Genomic DNA, 22,414 nt, shown 5'->3' with positions numbered 1-22,414 from the left:
AGTCACTCTCTAGAGTTCAACTTTCTGGTTATGGGAAAACAACATCTACTAGACAGAATCTTACTTATAACCACAGCATTTCTTTTTTCTTCTTCTTCTTCTTTTTTTTTTTACAGCCATAACATTTCTACTGAATAAAAGTTCCACAGCAAAGTTACCAAATTAACAACATCAGAAAATGACTTCAAGGAATCTGTCAGAAGTATTCAGGCTTTATAAACACCCATGAGAAAGTCAGAAAACTGTATGAAACACTTACCCATGCTGGGTGTGGTTCCTCCTTCTAATAGGCCAGCACATAATTCAATCCTACCAGCACCTGTGATTTAAAAAAAGGTACACTGCTCAGATAAATTAACTTTAAAATTAAAACATTTTAGATTCTGTCAGAAAATTATCCAAAATAAACTAAACAGCAAATGTTACAATTTTTCAAATTAGAATAGAGGTTCCTAGACTGGTGAGAGGAATCAAACTAAGAAATCATAAGACAGTAGACAAAAAAAAAATCAGAAGACATTTTTATCTCACTGTAGTCTGCAGACCACAATATGTTATAGATGATCCTTTTAAGACTCAATTCAAGTACGTATCATAAAGTTTTTTATTGTATTTCATTATAGGGTTGACCTTCAGTGTACAATTAAAAGAATATTCTAGGAATAGAGCAATAAGTAGGACACTTGCCTCACACACACTCTACCACGGTCAATCCCCAGCACCCCATATGGTTCTTAGAGCCCCACCAAGAATGATCTCTGAATGCAGTGTAAAGACCAGGTATGGCCCCAAAACAACAAAACAAAGAATACTGTTTTAAGAATCACCTATCTATGTTGAAGGATTTACCAGTACTTAATTTTTATTTAGTACCAAATTATAGATGATTTTATACTTTCAAAGGGATTCTTTTTATTAAAAAATAAAGATTAATTGATGAACACATATGGCCAACAAAGCTGAAAATAAATATTATGTTACTGTTTTCCATCAAAGTTTGTTGGGTCAGTGAAATGGTTCAATCAGTTGGACCCCCTGGCTGGGTTTCATCTACAGAACTGCCTGGTCCCTGGAGTAGTGCTGAGAGCAGTCCATGAGTTGTTGGTATAGCCTTCCACCCCCCCCCCCCCCACAAAACAAAAATCTTTGCTGACCCGTTATTGAGAGTAAATGAGTCTTTTATTGAAAATCGGGCCCGGGGCCGGGCGGTGGCGCTGGAGGTAAGGTGCCTGCCTTGCCTGCGCTAGCCTAGGACGGACTGCGGTTCGATCCCCCGGCATCCCATATGGTCCCCCAAGAAGCCAGGAGCAACTTCTGAGCGCATAGCCAGGAGTAACCCCTGAGCGGCACAGGGTGTGGCCCAAAAACCAAAAAAAAAAAAAAAGAAAATCGGGCCCGGAGAGATAGCACAGTGGCGTTTGCCTTGCAAGCAGCCGATCCAAGACCAAAGGTGGTTGGTTCGAATCCCGATGTCCCATATGGTCCCCCGAGCCTGCCAGGAGGTATTTCTGAGCAGACAGCCAGGAGTAACCCCTGAGCACCGCCGGGTGTGGCCCAAAAACAAAAAAAAAAAAAAAAAAAAAAAAAAAAAAAAAAAAAAAAGAAAATAGTTCAAGTATTTTTGGTGTATACCTTATCTTTAATTTCTGTGTTTGAAATTTTCCATTAAAAAAGATTTATCACACTGCTGACATTAAAGCAATGAGAATATCTATGCTTACTATTAAAGCTGGTTGAGAGTTTAAGAGAATTTTTGAAAAAAATTTTTTTTTAAAAAATGGTAAAAATCTTTTTTTTTTTTTTTGGTTTTTCGGACCACACCCATTTGATGCTCAGGGGTTACTCCTGGCTAAGTGCTCAGAAATTGCTCCTGGCTTGGGGGACCATATGGGACTCCGGAGGATCGAACCACGGTCCTTCCTTGGCTAGCGCTTGCAAAGCAGATACCTTACCTCTAGCACAACCTCACCGCCCCCCCAAAAATGGTAAAAATCTTGATGAAAATGACAACCAATCTCTATAATCATTTTAAAATCAAAAGTTTGAAAAATTATGGGGCCAGAGAGATAGCATGGAGGTAAGGCATTTGCCTCGCATGCAGAAGGTTGGTGGTTCGAATCCCAGTGTCCCATATGGTCCCCTGAGCCTGCCAGGAGCGATTTCCTTTTTTTTTTTTTTTTTTTAATTTTTGGTTTTTGGGCCACACCCGTTTGACGCTCAGGGGTTCGTCCTGGCTATGTGCTCAGAAATCGCCCCTGGCTTGGGGGAACCATATGGGACGCCGGGGGATCGAACCTCTGGCTGTCCGTTCCTTGGCTAGCGCTTGTAAGGCAGGCACCTTACCTCCAGCGCCACCGCCCGGCCCCGCCAGGAGCGATTTCTGAGCGTAGAACCAGAAGTAACCCCTGAGCGGTGCCGGGTGTGACCCCCCCAAAAAAAAATTTTGAAAAAAATTTTTGGTAAATTCAATAAAAGAAAAAAAAACAAGGGGGGCAGAGATAGTACAGCAAAAAGATGCTTGATTTGCATGTAGTAGACCAGAAATCAATCCTTGTTACCACATATGATTCCCAGGGGTCCTGCAGGGGAGTGACAACTGAGCATTGTGAGCCAGTCCTAAGCACATCCAAGGTGTAGCCAAAATATCAAAAAAGAAAAATCATTTTAAAAGTGACCTTCTAGGGGCCAGAGAGATAGCATGAGGTAAGGCGTTTGCCTTTCATGCAGGAGGTCATCGGTTCGAATCCCGGCATCCCATATGGTCCCCCGTGCCTGCCAGGAGCAATTTCTGAGCACTGCCGGGTGTGACCCAAAAACCACACACACACACACACAAAAAGTGACCTTTTACTCATGAAATCTGCTTATATATAGATGGATGTGGAGAATATTATTCTGAGCAAAGTGAGTCAGAGGGAAAGAGACAGACATCGAATTATCTTACTCATTTGTGAGATATTTAAAAAAAAAAATAGATAGTATGGTAATAATATCCAGAAACAATAGAGTCGAGGACCAGGAGGACCAATCCATGGTAGGAATCTTGCTACAAACAGCAGGAGAGTGCAGTTAGGCCAGAGAAGGGAGCAGTCTACGGTAGTTGGAAATGATCACTGGACAAAAACTGGATGCTGACAGGAGATAAAGCATTATGTGTGATAGCCCTTCAGGAACAATATTGCAAACCAGTGTCTAAAACGGGAAAAAAAGGAAGTGAAAGAGAAGCAAAATAAAAAGTTTGCTAGAGGTAAGCAGGGGACAGGGCAGGGGTGAACAAGAGACAAACAGGGGAAATGAAATGTGGTGGAAAATGTGCACTGGTGATTAGTATTAAACACTGTATGACTGAAACTCAATCACGAACAACTTTATAACTAGTGTACCTCCCAGCGACTCAATGAAAGAATTTATTTATAAACATAAAATAAATAGATATTTTTAAAGTGACCTTTTAAGGAAGAAGACCAGATCATTCTCCAGCTGTCTGGTTTGCTTGATAGGATTAAAAGGATCTTACACAAGGGCTCTCAAAGTCATTTGACAGGATTTGTTTGCAGACTCTTCCAGCGATGCCAATGGTTACTCATCTGCTAGTTTCTCTTACCTCCTCTTTCTGCATTTACTGCAGATTCGACTGAATCAACACACACTTCCATGAGAAATCCTTGTGCTGCTCCTAAAAGACATGGGAGAAACAGTGCAATTTCATTCTGGTACTGTCCATCTACACCCAACCTCCAATATTTCTCAATGCCTGCAGAAAGCTTAAATTTCTTTACACATATATATATTTAGAATTTATATATATGTAAATATACATATTTATATTGTGTGGTACTGTCCATTTACACCAATCTTCCAATGCTTCTCAATGCCTGCAGAAAGTTTAAATTTCTTTGTAAATATATGTGTTTATGTTTAAATTTCTTTATAAATATGTGTGTTTGTGTGTGTGGTACTGTCCATCTACACCCATCCTCCAATGCTTCTCAGTGCCTGCAGACAGTTTAAATTTCTTCATAAATACATATATTTATAATTTATATATTTACATATATACATATTTATATGTGTGTGTGGTACTGTCCATCTACACCAGTCTTCCAATGCTTCTCAATGCCTGCAGAACGTTTACATTTCATTCTTTTCTTTTCTTTTTTTTGTTTTTTGGGCCACACCCGGCGGTGCTCAGGGGTTACTCCTGGCTGTCTGCTCAGAAATAGCTCCTGGCAGGCACGGGGGACCATATGGGACACCGGGATTCGAACCAACCACCTTTGGTCCTGGATCGGCTGCTTGCAAGGCAAACGCCGCTGTGCTGTCTCTCCGGGCCCACGTTTACATTTCTTTATAAATCTATGTGTGTGTGTTTACATTGCTTTCTAAGTGTGTGTGTATTTCAGAGCTGCCCCTGGCGCCGGCTGGGACTCGATCCCGCACTCCCGGCTGTGGTCGTTCGGGTCCGTCTGCCAGAAGCCGCTCCCAGGCGCTCGGGGTCCACGCCGGCTCCGAACCGAAGCGACCCGGCGAGCGAGCGACCCCGGCATCGCCCCCCGCCCCCCCGTGGCCCCTTCCGCACCGGCTGTCCCGGAAGGCATCCGCGCCCGTTTGCGCTCGGGGAGACCCGCCTGCCTCTTCATGCTCGGCGCTCTGCTCAGCCGCAGGGCCCGCTCAGATCGTCTTCCGGCAGGCGCGCGCGCGCCCAGAGGAGTGCGTCCTCGCGGGCAGGCGCGCTCCCAGCGCGCTCCCGACAGACCACGCCCCCGCCCTGGTGACCCGAAAGGAGCGACCCGCGCAGGCGCAATCCCGGCGTATCCGGAAAAGGCGCAGTGACACAGGGCGTGACCCGGAAGCGCTTCCCGTCTCGGGGCGGAAGGGTCCAGTTGGCCTGCGGAGGAGTGGCGGCTGCACCCTGGGCTCACTATGCAGCGCTTGCTTGTCAAGGCCTGGCTAAGTGGCCCGTGTCTCCGGCTCCTTGTGCCTCGGGCTGCTTCTAGAACGCAGGTACCGCACCGCGGACGAAGGGGCCGAGAGAAAGCCAATGCCTGGCTGCAAACTACGTTTTCCCAGCTCCAGGGAGATTGCATCTCCTCCCTGTACAAGTCCAAAGCTGCAGACTTCGGAGCCCGCTTCGTGTCCTTCTTATGACCTTCCTATGACTCGATGTCATAACATCGTTTATAACAGGGAGGATAACACCAAACACATTTGATCTGTTTGTTACATCTGGCTGCTATGGGGGGTCACATTTAATACAGGGCAGAGCCTGCAGCATAGTAAAAGCATTGCTGTTTTTGTTTTCTGGTTGGGGAGTCACATCCAGCAATGCTCAGAGTTTACTCTTGACCCTATGCTTAGGGATCACTCCTACATGGGGGGCTTGGAGGACAATCAGGGATGTTGAGGATTTAAACTGGGTAGGCCTCCTGTAAGACCAGAGCTTTACATACTGTATTATTGCTCCGGACCAGCAGTATTTGAACATTTGCCTATTGTTTCTAAGTTCTTAGTGGCTGCATCCCCGTTCTCCGAAGAAAGTGCAGGCTTAATTCATCCCCAGCTACATGTGTTCGTTAGAAGCAGGGGAAACTGGTGCTGAGATTTTGGTCTTCTAGTCACTTGAGTCTGGAGGAGCACGTATTTTTCCCAATGAATTATCATTTACCATTGCTTGTTGTTTTGGGGATAGCATGCCAGAGAAGTCAGCAGTTTATTCGTTTGAAATTCATGTGTCAAAGTCTTGTAGCTGTGTTAGAAACTTAGTGGTCAGGAATGGGGTGGTGCAGCCCTACAGCCCACAGTTAAATGGGTGCTAGGAACTAATGAGCCTAAAGGGACATTACAGTGCCGTCCAAAAATGCCAGAACAGTGGGCTGCACCCGGGGCACTGCAGGCTGGGTAAGTGAGAACTCGCCTGAGGAGAAAGTGAAAATGGTGGGTCATCGCTGGTAAGGGATAGTCCAAAGTTTGAAATCATTATAAAGACCCAAGGGAGAAAAAAGGATCACGTGGAGGGTGTGAAGACTAGGGGAGAAAGCAGAGACTAAAGTGCTTCAGGCAGCCTGGAAAGGAACTGGTGTCAGGGTTCTGGTAGGAGCTGGCTGATGTACCCATCCAGATGGGAGATGATAATGATGGGCCAGGGCAGAAGCTGTGGAATATATGTGTCTGGGAATATATATCCCTGTTGATCCAGTTATCATTTGTCTCTCTTGATCCTCAGTGTGGCTACAGCCGTGGGATCTGGCGCCCCGTGGGGCCGGGCCAGTATAGCACTGTTTCTGAAGTGGCTTTACAACCTGGAAGAAGCACAGTGCCTCTTCCTTTCAAGGCTGTCGATCGGGTGGTGGGCCGATGGCTTCTGATCTGCAGTGGCACTGTGGCTGGAGCAGTTATTCTCGGGGGAGTAACCAGGTGAGTAATCTGCTCCTGACAAGCCAGCCCTTTTGGCGGGGGGTGGGTGGGGGGGGGAACGTTCACAGTACGGGATCACACACACACATTCAGGGGTTACTCCTGGATCTGTGCTCAGGTATCATGCCTGGTAGGCTTGGAAAACCATATGGGACGCTGGGGATTAAACCTACGTCAGCCACATGCAAGGCAATTGCCCTACCTGCTATACTATCAGTCTGGTCCCTCATAAAATTTGCATGTTAAGCAGAGAGACCAGGAAATCAAAATGCAATAGAAAAATGTGCTTTTGCAGGGCTGAATTCAAGTTCGTGTTATAAATCAACTACGTAATCCAGCGTGCTGTGAGCACACGTTCAGATTTCTTTGCTCTCTTCAGGTTGACAGAGTCTGGCCTCTCCATGGTAGACTGGCACCTAATAAAGGAGATGAAGCCACCTACAAGCCAAGAGGAATGGGAAGCTGAATTCCAAAAATACCAGCAATTTCCTGAATTTAAAATGTAAGTATTATAGAAAAGTGGAGATGTAGCCCACTAGTCCCACTTTATCTTTTGTTTATTAAATCTTATTTATTTTGGGAGCTGGGGGGGGTCAGTCTCAAGCAGTGTTTAGAGACCACTCCTGATTTTTGGTCGGAGAGGACCATATGAAACTAGGTCTGCCAAATGCAAAGCTAGTGCCTTACCCATTATCCTATATCTCCAGCCCTTCTTTAGTTCATGTTATAGTAAGATTTGGCTTGTTCTTTTGTTTGTTTGTTTTTACTAGGTTTGTCTCCTTTATATTTAGTGACTGCCCAACTCTATAAGCATCTAATTCCAAAGTGATAGGTCCTGAGGTGTCTGGGCAAGATGAGGGCAGGGCTCTCAGAGGTCAGAACAGAGAATGCAAAAAAAAAAAAGAATAGAGAATATTCCCAGCATTACATCTAAAAAAGGAAATCAGAGAGATGTTTCCTCTTTCTTCTTTTTTGACTTCCCTTTCACCTAGCTTGAATCATGACATGACATTGACAGAGTTCAAGTTCATCTGGTACATGGAATATTCGCACCGAATGTGGGGTCGCCTGGTAGGCCTGGCGTACATCCTGCCTGCTGCTTATTTTTGGAGAAAGGGCTGGCTCAGCCGTGGCATGAAAGGACGGGTTCTTGCCCTCTGTGGTTTAGTCTGCTTCCAGGTGAGATTCAAGGTTGGCAAACCAGAGTTGCTCCCAAGACCTTCCCTACTGGCATGTATTAAGGCAGTAATCTTTGAGGTAGTGTAATAGAAAGGATAGGGCCACAGATTTTAGTCTACCAGCCAAGCTTCAAGGCCCAGATCCTCTATAATAGGGCAGGTTATCTAACCTCTCTTAGCTCTGCTTTTCCTTCCTATAAACTGGTATAATAAAAGTACCCCCTGTTGGGGCCAGAGAGATAGCATGGAGGTAAAGCTTTTGCCTTTCATACAGAAGGATGTTGATTTGAATCCCGGCATCCCATATGGTCCCCGAGCCTGCCAGGAGCGATTTCTGATAGAGCCAGGAGGAACCCCTAAGCGCCACCGGTTGTGGCCCAAAAAACAAACAAACAAACAAAAAAGTGCCCCCTATTTATGTGTGTTGAGATCATAACTATAAAATACTTAGGCCAGTCTAGTAAGGTCTCAGTAAATACATGTCATGTAATTGCGGTTCTTTCCCATCATAGCCCTGCTCTTGGGTTCTTAGCTCTTCTCTTATACTAATTTACCTATTAGATGGGGGAAGTAGGATTTCTATACTAGAATGCTACAGAACAAATAAGAAACTTCTGAAAGAAAGCAATATTTTCTGGTGTGAACGATCCTAGATGCATTTTAATCTGAGTTCAAATATAAGATGGTAATTAAAATCACATAAGTTGAGGGGTCAGAAATATGGCTTAGCGATTGAGTACATACTTGACATGTATGAGGGTCTGGTTCAATCCCCAGAATTGCCAAAAAGGGGAGGAATAAATATATAAGTTAAACTGCTATTAAAAAGCTTTGAAGGATTCCCTAGTTAGGGGTTTAGGTGCGATTGAGAACCAATCTAGTTTTTATTAAGACAGCTCTGTCTCTTCCTTTTTTTTTTTTTATTCGAGTGAGGCCATACTAGGCGATGTTCAGGGGTTGATTACTCCTTATTCTGAACTCAGGAATGATTCCTAGCTATGCTCAGGGAACCATAGGGATGCCTGGGATTGAACCCAGGTCAGCTCTTGAAAAGCAAGTGTTTTACCCACTGCACTGTTTCTTCAGGCTCCTATCTCCTTTTATTTGGTCTGACTGGTTTGCATGATGTTAGTTTAAGCTAGATTAGGTAAATTAGATTAAACATGTGTTTTTGCTTACATGCAAATATGTGCTATTTGCAAATATGTGGTCCCGATTCCTAAGTGACTGAGAGGTGACAGGTCCTAGAAAGTAATGGTGAGGTAGAGAGTGCCATGTGGCTGGTAGTTTGCTTTTTCCTGGAGCAAAATTGATGGGGTTAACTAACTGGGTTTTCTTTTTTTTTCTTTTTTGGGCCACACTTGGCTCAGGGGCTACTCCTGGCTATCTGCTCAGAAATAGCTTCTAGCAGGCACAGGGAACCATATGTGATGCTGGGATTCGAACCAACCACCTTAGGCCTAGATCGGCTGCTTGCAAAGCAAACGCCGCTGTGCTATCTCTCCAGCCCCAGATTAACTGGGTTTTATTGGCCTCTGCTCCTTTCATCTCTAGGGTCTGTTAGGATGGTATATGGTGAAAAGTGGATTAGAAGAAAAACCAGATTCCCACGACATCCCTCGGGTTAGTCAGTATCGCCTAGCTGCACACTTGGGATCTGCCCTGGTCCTTTATTGCACCAGCCTGTGGACTTCCCTCTCACTGCTGCTCCCACCACACAAGGTGAGTCTGTTTCTATTGTCACCAACATCGGCAGGAGCGGAGAAATGGAAAGGCAAAGAAATTCTGGTCCCAGTGGAAGTTACCAATCAAAATTGCATGCATTCATTTAATTGTATACATTGATGTTTTGGAAGTAGATATAGTCTAAGTTAAAAGTACTAACTTGGGCCAGAGTAGTAGAGCAGCAGTAGGGCGCTTGCCTTTCACTCAGCTGACCCTGGACATACCTCAGTTCGATCCTTGGCATCCATATGGTCCCCCAAGCCAGGAGCGATTTCTGAGCATATAGCCAGGAGTAACCCCTGAATGTCACTGGGTGTGGCCAAAAAAACAAAACAACAACAACAACGACAACAAAAATGAAAAAAGAATGCTGAGGTCTGAATAAATACCATACTTACTGCAAAGGAAGAAAAGCTGCAGCAGGTCTTCAAGGGAGAATTAATCTGAGGGCCGATACTTTTATCAGCATTGCCAGTGAGAAGAGGTGAAAATGTGAGTTTTAGGAAAATCCAGGATTATCAGCAAGCGAGATTTCCAAGATTTCTGTCACTGTGCTGTTGAGTCCAGAGAAGGCTGGAAGGAGAGAGACCAAGGGCAACAACCTATTGCTGAATATACAATGTGAGGAAATGATGATGTTGCTTATTATTTAGATGGAGACCTGCCAGGGCCACACTCAGCAGTGCCCAGAGGTTACTGTACTCAGGGATCATTCCTGACAGTACTCAGGGAAAATAAATTTGCTAGGAATTGAATTGGAGTCAACTGCATGCAAGGCAAGAAATAGACATCTGTCCTATGTCTCTAGCCCCCCACTAGGAGCGAATCTAGTCTAGGTGTCAGGGAAGAGCTAACCTTAAGTTACATTGTGGAGTTGCTTTGGAGATCTTGGTGGTACTTCAAACGAATATATGGTACAGTTTATGTGAATGGTTTTCTTTGGTCTTTTAGTTGCCTGAAACCCGGCAGCTGCGGTGGTTGAGACGCTTTGCCCATGGAACAACAGGTCTGGTATTCCTAACAGCACTCTCAGGTAAGATTCCTCAGCATGGCCGGCCCCTGAACTCTTAATAGGATTTCTTGCTTCATGTTTGGCCTTCATCTCCTGCACTTCAATATTTCCATTTCACTCCTCTCTCACAGTCAACCATCATCACCGTTTTATATTTCTTTTTTTTTTTTTTTTTTGGTTTTTGGGCCACACCCGGCGGTGCTCAGAGGTTTCTCCTGGCTGTCTGCTCAGAAATAGCTCCTGGCAGGCACGGGGGACCATATGGGACACCGGGATTTGAACCAACCACCTTTGGTCCTGGATCGGCTGCTTGCAAGGCAAACGCCGCTGTGCTATCTCTCCGGGCCCACCGTTTTATATTTCTTCCTTTCAAATGTTCGGTTTTATAGACAGTTGAACATTTTTGAACACCACCTAGATTTTTTTTAAATATATAATTTTTATTTTGACCATAATGGTTTACTACCACCCTAGATTTTTAGCTTGAAATCTAGCCTCAGTTCCAATCCCAGCTTCACTGTGTATTACGTAAGGCAAGTAGTGACTGCTGAGAGTAGATTTCACAAAGGAGATGAGTTTGCCTAACCATTTCATTATATATGTATATCACAGCATGTTATAAGCATATATATACAGTTATTTTTTTAAGCCATGTTAGTAGCTGAATTACAAATTACACACAAAGATACTTTAAAATTCAATTCACCACCATGACTGTTCAATCAACTATACACTCCTCCATAAGGAACACTGTAAAATAGAAACCTTCTGGGTGTTGGAGCAACACTATAGCGGGTAGGATGTTTTCCTTGTACATGACTGACCCAGGTTAGGTCTCTGGCCTCCCATGTGGTCCCCTGAGCACCACCAGGAATGACCTTTGAGCTCAGAGACAAAAAATAAATTAAATTGAAACTTCAGGGACCAAATCTGGAAAATGGGGATTATGACAGTTGTATGAGTGACATATGTGACGTACTTAGAGCAGTGATAGAGGTTGCAGTAGAGGTTGTCATGTCAGCTGTTTTGTTAACATTATTCCTACTATTACTATTGTTACTTTACACCAGGATCAGAGAGCAGTTTCTTCAGAGGGCTGAAGAAACTAGACCAGTCTTTGCTTGTTCTTTTTCCCTCCCTCGGCTGGGTTCAGCAGAAGAATGATCGTTGCCTCGCATTTGTGAGGCCCTGTCTATTATAAATAAATAATAAATCACACTGCTACCTCTCTCAGTGTAAACTAATACAATGATCACAAACCTTATGTTGATATTAAAGATAAATTTACTAAAATTTTAATACAATTAAAAAATCTAATACCACAGTCACAGGAGCCATATTTCTGGTGCTCAGGAACCATATGTAGTTAGCAGCTATTGTGCTTGGTGACTAAAAAATATTCCCATCATGCCAGAAAGTTCTGCTCAAAATTAAACCATCACACCAGTGATCTACCCATTCCACCCTTCCTCTGTGTGTGTGTGTGTGTGTGTGTGTGTGTGTGTGTCTGTGTGTAAAATAACATACTTTTGTTTTTATAAATGTCCTTTGCCAAAATAAGGATTTCATGAACTATCCCTGAATCCACTGTCTTGTGAACAATGGATCATCCTTTAATGCATGGATACCCTCTTGGTGTGTTTATCTAGTATTTAATTTATAAGTCATTTCATTTCATCTATTTATTGTATTTCTGTATCCATTTTACATCTTTTGAATACTTAGGAAAGATAAGGTGTGTTAAGTAATTTTCAGTGCTGGAAACAAGAATAACACAGGAGAAGGCATAGAGGCGAAGTGGGAGAGTGCTGTCCCATAGGATTATTGAGGAAGCTCTGATTAGGCAGCATCTGTGTGGTGAGCTGAGAATGTAGGGGCAAACACCATGCCAAGACCTGTGGGAAAATCATTCCATTCAGATTGAAGTTCTTAGGTTAGGCATCTCTGAGGGAACTTTCCAGGCTAACAGACCTCTTTCAGAGTTTTTTTTTTTTTTTTTGGTTTTGGTGTTACACCTGGCAGTGCTCAGGGGTTACTCCTGGCTCTATGTTCAGAAATCGCTCCTGGCAGGCTCAGGAGACCATATGGGATGCCGGGATTCGAACCACCAACCTTCTGCATGCAAGGCAAACACTTTTACCTCCATGCTATCTCTCCGGCTGGAGTTTCTATCCACACCTCTGGTGATGCCATGCCAGAAATGTGGGTGGCAATATAATTTCTTTTTTGTCTTTTTTTAGGCTTTTTTGGTGGAGCATAGTGGACATATATCATATGCCACTTTAGTTTCACATACAATATGATATATAACTGTGGAAGCATTTGTTTTGTTTTGGTTTTGGTTTTTAATTTTTCCATGGTGACAGATCTCTGATATGTATTTCCTATTTGATAATCCTACTACAGGTCTTTTTGTTATTTTTTGACTAGTCTTTTTGCCTAATTCTACGATAATGGGGTAATTATTGAGTCAGAATTAATTATTTGTTCTTTTCATTCTCTCATTTGATTCAATACCACTTACATGGCCAACAGGGGCTTTCGTGGCGGGACTCGATGCTGGGCTAGTTTACAACTCCTTCCCCAAGATGGGAGAATCCTGGATCCCAGAAGATCTCTTCACTTTCTCCCCAATCCTGAAGAATGTGTTTGAGAATCCCACCATGGTGCAATTTGATCACCGGATTCTGGTGAGTTTGTCTGGGGTTTCCTTCTACTGCTCACAAGGAACTGAGGAGTCAGTAAATTAGTGCTGGCAGCCACAGTAAGGTGGAGAGGAAGAGAGCCCTTTCCTTAGTAAAAAATGGGGCTAGAACAAACCTTAGTAAAAAATGGGGTTAGTACAGCAGGTAGGGCACTTGCCTTGCACACAACCAACTCAAGCCAGGTTTGATCCCTGGCACCCCCACACCTGTCAGGAGTGATTTCTGAATGTAAATCTTGGAATAAGTCCTGAGACACCCCCCCCCCCCAAATAACAAAGGAAAAAGAAATATAATGTTAGGCCCGGAGAGATAGCACAGCAGCGTTTGCCTTGCAAGCAGCCGTTCCAGGACCAAAGGTGGTTGGTTCAAATCCCGGTGTCCCATATGGTCCCCCGTGCCTGCCAGGAGCTATTTCTGAGCAGACAGCCAGGAGTAACCCCTGACACTGCTGGATGTGGCCTAAAAACCAAAAACCAAAAAAAAAAAAAAAGAACTATAATGTTTAGTTCCTTGACCACTTACGTCATTTTTTTTTTTTTTTTTTGGTTTTTGGGCCACACCCGGTGACGCTCAGGGGTTACTCCTGGCTATGCGCTCAGAAGTCACTCCTGGCTTGGGGGACCATATGGGATACCGGGGGATCGAACTGCGATCCGTCCAAGGCTAGCTCAGGCAAGGCAGGCACCTTACCTCTAGCGCCACCGCCCGGCCCCTCACTTACGTCATTTTCATCACCATACACTCTCAAGCCAAATTCTGGCTTTCGGGATGCTATCACCTTTGTAAAGTTCAGTCATGCCTTTTGGGGGCCGGAATGATAGCATAGCAGTAAGGCATTTTCCTTGCTCACTGCTGACCAGGAACAGATCCGGATACGATCCCCAGCATCCCATATGGTCTCCATGCCTTCCAGGAGTGATTTCTGAGCTGAGAGCCAGGAGTAGCCCCTGAGCATCGGTGGGTGTGGCCCAAAAAACAAAACAAAAAAACAAGTGGGGGTAAATTTTGAGATGGAAATGGAGGATATTACCAGATTTATATGTATGTATGTGTATGAAATGACAGCTGAACATCAAAGGGTCCAGAACACTCAGAGAGTCTAGCAGTGGTCCTCAAACTATGGCTCGTGGGCCACATATTGTATTTGTATCTGTTTTGTTTCTTCATTGCAAAATAAGATATATGCAGTGTGCATAAGAATTCGTTCATAAGTTTTCTTTTTACTATAGTCAGACCCTCCAATGGTCTGAGGGACAGTGAACTGGTCACCTGTTTAAAAAGTTTGAGGACCCCTGGTCTAAAGGAACACTAGAACGAGGAATACCAGAACTTTTGTGTCATCAATCCCTATCACCATGTGACATTTCAGAATTCATATATTGTGGTTAAAATTGTCATTGAGGGGGCCGGAGCGATAGTGCAGCGGTAAGGTATTTGCCTTGCATTTGGCTGACCCAGGACAGACCTGGGTTCAATCCCTGGCATCCCATATGGTCTCCCAAGCCAGGAGCAATTTCTGAGCATATATCCAGGAGTAACCCCTGAGTGGCCCCTGAGTGTGGCCAAAAAATAAACAAACAAACGAAAAAGAAATCAAAATTGTTTTAATCACAGCTCTGGAAAAGAAAAGACGTGAAATAGGTTTAGAAATATGACAGGAAAAAGTCCTCCTTAACATCACTGAAGGAAGATGGAGTCCCTGTTGTCAGTCCTAATCCTTTATTCTGGAGGAGTAAGATTGCAAACTTGGAATCATTTTTAGCAATAGCAACTTTGCTATTCAGCAAGTTTGCTATTTAGCAGCTTCTCACAGTACCTGAAAATCATAATCCTCAAATGGCCAGGGTAAGCCCTGTCATAGAAATGCTACATTAAAGATGAGACTAGGGATTGCAAGAACAACTCATAAAAAGGTGGGCCATGCCTAAGGGACACCTGCATTGAAGAGTAAAGCTCTAGGTGGACAGCAGCAGCACTGATGTTTAAGTGGTAACAGACCAGAGAGTGTGGTGAAGACAAAAAGAAATCAGGTAGAACTAAAGGCTACTGGCTTCTCTGTGACCAGGAAAGTGATATTGAGATATATGGCTACTCAGAAGTTGTAGAGGAAATAACTGAAAGGTTTGCTGGAAGTAGACATATGTCATGCTGAGACTCTCTCTCTCTCTCTGCAGGGAATCTCCTCGGTCACTGCCATCACAATGCTCTACTTCCTGTCCCGGAGAATCCCCCTGCCACAAAGGACCAAAATGGCAGCAGCAACTCTACTCGCCTTGGGGTATACACAGGTACAAATCACTTCTTTTTGATGTTGGCAGTGTTCCCAAAACAAAGCTAACAAGGAAACATGATAGGCTAGCAGACAATATTTTTAATGCATATTGTAGACTAAGAATTATACTCATAAATTTTATACTTATAAATTATATACTCATAAATTAGAAATAGCAAGACATACTTCTCACAAGGAATGGTGAATACTACTAATTATAAGAAACTACATAGCGGGGCCGGAGAGATAGCATGGAGGTAAGGCGTTTGCCTTGCATGCAGAAGGTCATCCGTTCGAATCCCAGCATCCCATATGGTCCCCCGAGCCTGCCAGGAGCGATTTCTGAGCATAGAGCCAGGAGTCACTCCTGAGCGCTGCCAGGTGTAACCCAAAAACCAAAAAAAAAAAAAAAAAAAAAAAAAAACTATATAGCCCTATGATTAGAAAGGAGCAGAGTAAACCTGTGCATTTCATTTTGTGTCTCTGAGTGAACAGAAAGATAAGCAGGAATTGGCAGAGGTATAGAGAACTAACCTCCTTTCTCACCAAGATATTCTCTTAAACACGTACACTCTTTTAAAAAGTATAATCCATCAGTCCAGCAGATTGAGTATTGACAGATTATTTCCTGGTGCCCTATGTGGTCCCCTGGCCAGAAGTAATCCTTGATCACATATTCAGGAGGCCCTAAGCACTGCTGGGTATATCCCAAAACAAAGCAAAAATGTGAAATTTCAGGGTGGGGTGTGATTTGGGCAGAAGGAAGCATGCCAAACATGCCTGAGTAACTGGGTTTGATGCCTGACACCATTAATTTGACATTTGAAATTTCAAAAATTGTTTCAAATTGTTTAAAAAATAAAGTACAACGCAAAATTACTCTATAGGGGCTGGAAAGATAGCACAGTGGGTAGGGCATATAACCAACCTTGGTTCAATCACTGGCATCCTATATGGTCTCCTGAGCACTGCTAGGAGTGATTCTGGAGTACAGAACCAGGAGTAAGCCCTGAGCATTACCAGGTGTGCCGCCCCCACCCCCAGAAAAAGAAAACTTCTCTACACATATTTATAAAGATGATAGGCAGTTAGAAACTGGTAGCTGGCTGCTTTAAGGAAATGATTTGGGGTACAGGGAGGAAATTATAGATTTGTTTGAATTCCTTTTTTGAAAGATTATTTACTCATGACAATTTAAAAAAAAATGTTATTTGGGGCCGGAAAGAGGGTACAGCGGTAAGGTGTTTGCCTTAGGCGCAAAAGGACGGTGGTTCAAATCCCTGCATCCCATATGGTCTCCCGAGCCTGCCAGGAGTAACCCCTGAGCACTGTCAGGTGTGACCCAAAAACCAAAAAAAAAATTTTTTTTTAATTTTTTTCTGAATATGAATGTCTGGTTGTTCTAGCTCCTTCTTTACTGTTTCCTCTCCTTTGTGACAGGTGGTCTTGGGCATTAGCACCCTGCTGACCTACGTCCCAACTCCTCTGGCTGCCACTCACCAGTCAGGCTCTTTGGTTCTCCTCAGTGTTGCACTTTGGCTCATGAGTGAACTTCGCAGAGTCCCAAAGTGATTCCAAGGGGACCAGCTTCCTAGAACTAAAATGGACCAGAGAGCCCAGAACGATGCTTTTGTAAGATAACCAAGCAGCTTCCAAACTGGTCAAGTTATTTAAAATTCTTTGCCTGTTTTTGAGATAATCACTGGATCTAGAATGTCATAAGTACGGTTACATGTAAGGTTATTTAAGTATGTTACTTTTCATATTGAAAAATCAGGTGAAATGTAGATAAAGAAATGTTTATCATTTGTTGCTTTTTAAAAGATGCTGTGTCAAGTTTCTTTTTGTTTGTTTTTGTTTTGGGGCCATACCCAGCAGTACTCAAGACTATCAACTAAGTACCCTTAGTTCTTTGTTCAGAAATCACTCCTGGCAGGCTCGGGGACCATAGACCCTGGGGTGTCAGGGATCAAACCCTGGTTAACCACATGCAAGGAAAATGCCCGACCTACTATACTATTAACTCTGGTCACTGTGTCAAGTTTCTTAATTTTGACAAGTTCTTGGTTGTGTATAACGTTGAAAGTTGTTAAGATAAACAGACTTGTTGTGATTATTAACAATGTATATAAAAAGTGGAATCCTATATATATGAAACTATATTAATGTTTGTCAGAAAACACACTAAAAGGGGGGACTGGAGCTATAGCACAGTGGGTAGGGCATTTGTCTTACATGGGGTCGACCCGGGTTCAATCCCCAGCATACCATACGGTCCTGTTAGCCTGCCAGGAATGATTTCTAGAGCTGCCAGGTATAAGACAAAAACAAACAAAGAAAAACATCAAAAAGGGGGCCGGAGAGATAGCATGGAGGTAAGGCGTTTGCCTCTCATGTAGGAGGTCAGTGGTTCGAATCCCAGCGTCCCATATATCTCCTGAGCCTGCCAGGAGCGATTTCTGAGCATAGAGCGTAGAGTAACCCCTGAGCGCTGCCGGGGTGACCAAAAAAAAAAAAAGCAAAAGACAAAACAAAACAAAACAAAACAAAAAACATCAAAAATACTGAAAACCTATACTCTCTTCTCTCTCTCTCTCTCTCTCTCTCTCTCTCTCCTCTCTCTCTCTCTCTCTCTCTCTCTCTCTCTCTCTCTCTCTCTCTCTCTCTCTCTCTTCCCCTTCGCTCCCCTTTGCTCCCCTCCCTTCCCCTCCCCTCCCCTCCTCTCTCCTCCCCTCTCCTCTGCTCTCTCTCCCCTCCCTCCCTCCCCTGAACAGACTTCCCCAGAGTGGAAAAAGCATAGGCAGAGACAAGCAAGTGAGATATGTGTTCAAGGGAGAACATGGGCTTGAAAAATAAGCCTACCTTAGTTTCCTCAGCTGTTCCAATTGCCTCCGAATTTTCATCCCCTTTAATTTTATTGGATCTTTCGTTTTTGTTATGGTGGGTCGTGCACTCAGGGATTAATTCTGGCTCTTTGGTGGGGCACTACTCCTGGTGAGGTTCAGGGAGCCATACACAGTGCTGTGGACTAAACAAGATTCATTGTGTGCAAAAACAATCCCCTTAACCCGTGTACTATCTCTCTAGCCTAGTCTTCTCTTTTGATCCTTATGTTTAGCAAACAAATAACTAGATACTAAACTAAACTAGATAGAATCATTTTTTTGGAGCTGGAGCCTAAACCCAGAGCTTCACTTAACAGGACACAGGTTTGACTTAGTTGAAAGAGGATCTGCTGCTGTACCTGCAGCAGGTTCTCAATTCCAATCCTCTCATTCCCAAACTAAGGTTGTCCTTGTCTCAGTCAGCAGAGGGCAGTATGGTCTAACCCAGAGAATCACATGCTAAAGCTTTTACCTCCCTCCAACATGGCAGAGAATTACATTAAATTCAAATTCAGGTATTTAACTTAATTTTTCTTTTTTTTCTTTTTCTTTTTTTTTTTTTTTTTTTTTGGTTTTTGGGCCACACCCGGGCGGTGCTCAGGGGTTACTCCTGGCTGTCTGCTCAGAAATAGCTCCTGGCAGGCACAGGGGACCATATGGGACACCGGGATTCGAACCAACCACCTTTGGTCCTGGATCGGCTGCTTGCAAGGCAAACGCTGCTGTGCTATCTCTCCGGGCCCAATTTTTATTAAATATAATGAACAAAGACAACATATCTGGTTTCATTTAGTAATATAACTTAATTATTCCTATCATTGAGTTCTTGGTGAATGGAAATTATCTAAATTTTTTTGTTTATTTGTTTGTTTTGGGCCACACCCACCGGTGCTCAGGGGTTATTCCTGGCTCTACGCTCAGAAATTGCCCCTGGCAGGCTCGGGGGACCATATGGGATGCCGGGATTCCAACCACCGTCCTTCTACATGCAAGGTAAGTGGCCTACCTCCACGCTATCTCTCCGGCCCCCTGAAATTATCTGAATTTTAAGTGTATTATTCCCAGCACCAAATATTACATGAATGAATGAATGAAAAATGGACATAAACTGATGTTTCCAGATACCAATCTTAACATAAATTACTTACCTATAAGATTAAGCGAATTTGGGGCCAGTGAGGTGCACTAGATGTAAGGTGTCTGCCTTGCAGCTAGCCAAGGAAGGACCTCGGTTCAATCCCCGGCGTCCCATAAGGTTCCCCCAAGCCAGGGGCAATTTCTGAGCACTTAGCCAGGAGTAACCCCTGAGCATCAAATGAGTGTGGCCCAAAAACAAACAAAAAAAAAGATTAAGTGAATTTGCTATATTTTTAAAGTATCTCTGTTAAAATAATTGTTATTTTTAAAACATTAAAGGAATTGAAAATGCCCACTTTAAGAACTCCTGAGTCTTGGACCAGAGCAAAAGCACAGGTAGTAGGGCATTTGCCTTGCATATGGCCTATCTGGGAAGATCTCCAACATCCCATATGGTCCCCTGATCTTATCAGGAGTAACCCCTAACTACTGCCAGGTGTGGCCCAAGAACTAAAAATAACTCCTGAGTCTTTTAATTTTGTTTTGATTGGGAGCCATACTTCGTGGTTCCTGGACTATTCCTAGCTCTGTGCTTGGGCGTCTCTCTGGACAATGTTCTGGAAACCATAAGTGATACTGAGGACCAACCCTGGGTCACCTGCATGCAAAACATGATCTGGTTAATCAAGCTGTCTTTTCAGCCCTGGATTTTCAGCCTTTAACTTATACTGACAAGTGCTGTCCTTCGTGGCAGGGGTTATGAGTACCTGCTTCTGGTTGCAAAAACACAGCACAATTGCTGTGACACATAGGCCCATGTCTCTGCATAAAGGGGACTTGCCACCTTTCATGAAGCCACTGTATGTTTTACTCAGTAGACCCCACAATAATAGCAATAGTTTTTGAAACCAGCAAAAATGAATGGGAGGCACTAGCAAAACATACAATCTTAGCAAATCCCAAAGTGAAACAAGATAGGTTTTTGTTTTGTTTTGTTTCCAACAAATGAGAAAGCCATACCTAGTTGTGACTCACAAAAGAATGCCTTTCAACACAGCTCAGAGACCATTGCTCATGGCAGAAATAAAGGAGGAGATGAGACATACTTTAGGGCTTCTCAGGTAAAAGGGAGTAAAAATTTCAAAAACAGCTTACTGAAAGGAAGATCAGTAATCAAAGCATTTGTCTAGGAACCTTGCTGACAGATACAGATTTTTATGACGTTAGTAAGGGGCAGTTCTAAAGGGCCAAGCACCTCACGTGATCTCTAGGATAGCTTGGGAAGGGACACTAGTATGGAGAGGGGCAATTGTCAACCTATCGGGGATGCTAGAGTGGGAGAGTCAGAGGAGTAGCCAGGCTTCAGGACTGCTTGTGATCACACATGCAGGGCCCGAAATAGCCTATGATTCAAGATGTCAACTTTGGGTTTTCTAAGAATGGCAAGCCATGATCGAAAACATTTTGAAAGGAACGCCCTAGAGAAAGGGTGATGATTTGATTTTACGAATAAAAGAGTCGTGACCAGAACAGTAGTACAGCAGATAGGGCATTTGCCTCGCACACAGCCGATTCAGGTTTGATTCCTGGCAGCCCAAATAGTCTCCTGAGCCCACCAGGAATGATTCCTGAATACAGAGCTATGAGTAAGCCCTGAGTATGGCTGGCTGTGGCCCAAAAGAAATAAGAAATGAACAAGGGAATCTCTGTATCTAATTTCGGAGAATCTTTCTCCACAAAATGCAGAAGTGATATTTTCTCTCCTCAGTCTTTAAAAAATGTTTCCCAAACTTAGTAGTGACCTACAAGGGAAGGGCTTGTGTGATACTACCAGAGTCTATTAGGATATAAAAAGAAGTCTTTGGAACAAATGTTTCTTATACCACTAACAAAATCGTCAACCTGACAGCAGGTGATTTTTGTGGTGGCAGTCAAAGGCATATCAGCTGAATCTCATTTGAAATTGGCTGGTATTTCATAGCAAAAATGGCAGACTCGGGGCCGGGCGGTGGCGCTAAAGGTAAGGTGCCTGCCTTACCTGTGCTAGCCTAGGATGGACCACGGTTCGATCCCCCGGCGTCCCATATGGTCCCCCAAGCCAGGAGCGACTTCTGAGCGCATAGCCAGCAGTAACCCCTGAGCGTCACCGGGTGTGGCCCAAAAACCAAAAAAAAAAAAAAAAAATGGCAGACTCCTTAGACACTTCTGAATTAGTCTGAAAATAAGATGAAAGAACAAAAAGAACAAACAGCATTCTGTTTCTGAAAGTTTGGAAGTGCCCAAAAACTACAACTAAGTTTCCAAGGTGGATCTACTGGCTATATACCTTAATTTAAATGATTTCCATCAGATGAATTTCTTGGAGGCCCTGCCTAGAGATATTTGAAAAATTAAACTAATTACTTAAAAGTGATGTCTACTATCTTAAACATTTTACAAGACAATAAATAAAGTAGATGACCAGGCCGGCGAGGTGGCGCTAGGTAAGGTGTCTGCCTTGCAAGCGCTAGCCAAGGAAGGACCGCAGTTCGATTCCCCAGTGTCCCATATGGTCCCCCAAGCCAGGGGCAATTTCTGAGCGCTTAGCCAGGAGTAACCCCTGAGCATCAAACGGTGTGGCCCGAAAAGACCAAAAAGAAAGAAAGAAAGTAGATGACAATGAAACTTTAGTACAGGGGTGACAAACATGCAGCTCTCAAGCTGCATGCGGCTCCCGGCAAAATGAATGCAGCTCTTTGCCTCTTATCATTATTTTGTATACTGTGGCTCTTTGCCAAGTTTGAATTTTGTTCTGCTGCTTCTGAGGAGGGACCTCTGAGGAGAGATCTCTGAACGCGGAGTCCAGCCCCCAGGCTGCATCATCTCCCATCCCTCAGAAACAACTGCACGGGCCAGCGAGCGGGGAACCCATGTGTCACATGTTGTGTCACATCTTGCCGTTAGTTCTTAGTGTGGAGGACGCAGCACACCCTCACCATCACTGCAGGATTTTGACCCTCACTCAAAATGGCAAAATGCAATATGTGTTTAATATATTACTGTTAAAATTAGATGCTTTTGTGTGAGTGTTTGTCTGTTTTGGCAGGTCACTGTGTGGTGTGGCTCTCTGACTTTGGCTCTTTGTGTCGAACTTGTTCGCCACCTCT

General features: G+C 43.7%; 2 protein-coding genes across 2 annotated transcripts in view; one reads left to right on the top strand and one right to left on the bottom strand.

Moving 5' to 3' along the window:
* Nucleotides 1-4,656, bottom strand: part of CUTC (cutC copper transporter) — a 32,438-nt gene extending 27,782 nt beyond the window's left edge. Inside the window, exons 1-3 of the mRNA XM_049764326.1 lie at nt 4,580-4,656; nt 3,605-3,676; nt 260-319 (exon numbers count right to left, since the gene is read on the bottom strand). Coding sequence (XP_049620283.1) covers nt 260-319; nt 3,605-3,676; nt 4,580-4,640 — 193 coding nt within the window. The 5' untranslated portion in view covers nt 4,641-4,656. The remainder of the gene's footprint in view (nt 1-259; nt 320-3,604; nt 3,677-4,579) is intronic.
* A 218-nt stretch (nt 4,657-4,874) lies between these two features.
* Nucleotides 4,875-17,129, top strand: LOC125994776 (cytochrome c oxidase assembly protein COX15 homolog). The gene is made up of 9 exons (XM_049764300.1): nt 4,875-5,004; nt 6,224-6,414; nt 6,794-6,916; nt 7,407-7,593; nt 9,147-9,314; nt 10,269-10,350; nt 12,865-13,019; nt 15,209-15,322; nt 16,747-17,129. Exons 1-9 carry the CDS (start codon nt 4,924-4,926, stop codon nt 16,876-16,878), a joined length of 1,233 nt encoding a protein of 410 aa, XP_049620257.1. The 5' UTR covers nt 4,875-4,923; the 3' UTR covers nt 16,879-17,129.
* Nucleotides 17,130-22,414: the final 5,285 nt, after the last annotated feature.

Source organism: Suncus etruscus, chromosome 17 (genome assembly GCF_024139225.1).
Source record: "Suncus etruscus isolate mSunEtr1 chromosome 17, mSunEtr1.pri.cur, whole genome shotgun sequence".
Taxonomy (NCBI): Eukaryota; Metazoa; Chordata; class Mammalia; order Eulipotyphla; family Soricidae; genus Suncus; species Suncus etruscus.
The sequence above is the reverse complement of the archived record's forward strand: the minus strand, read 5'-3'. Positions and strand labels throughout refer to the sequence as shown.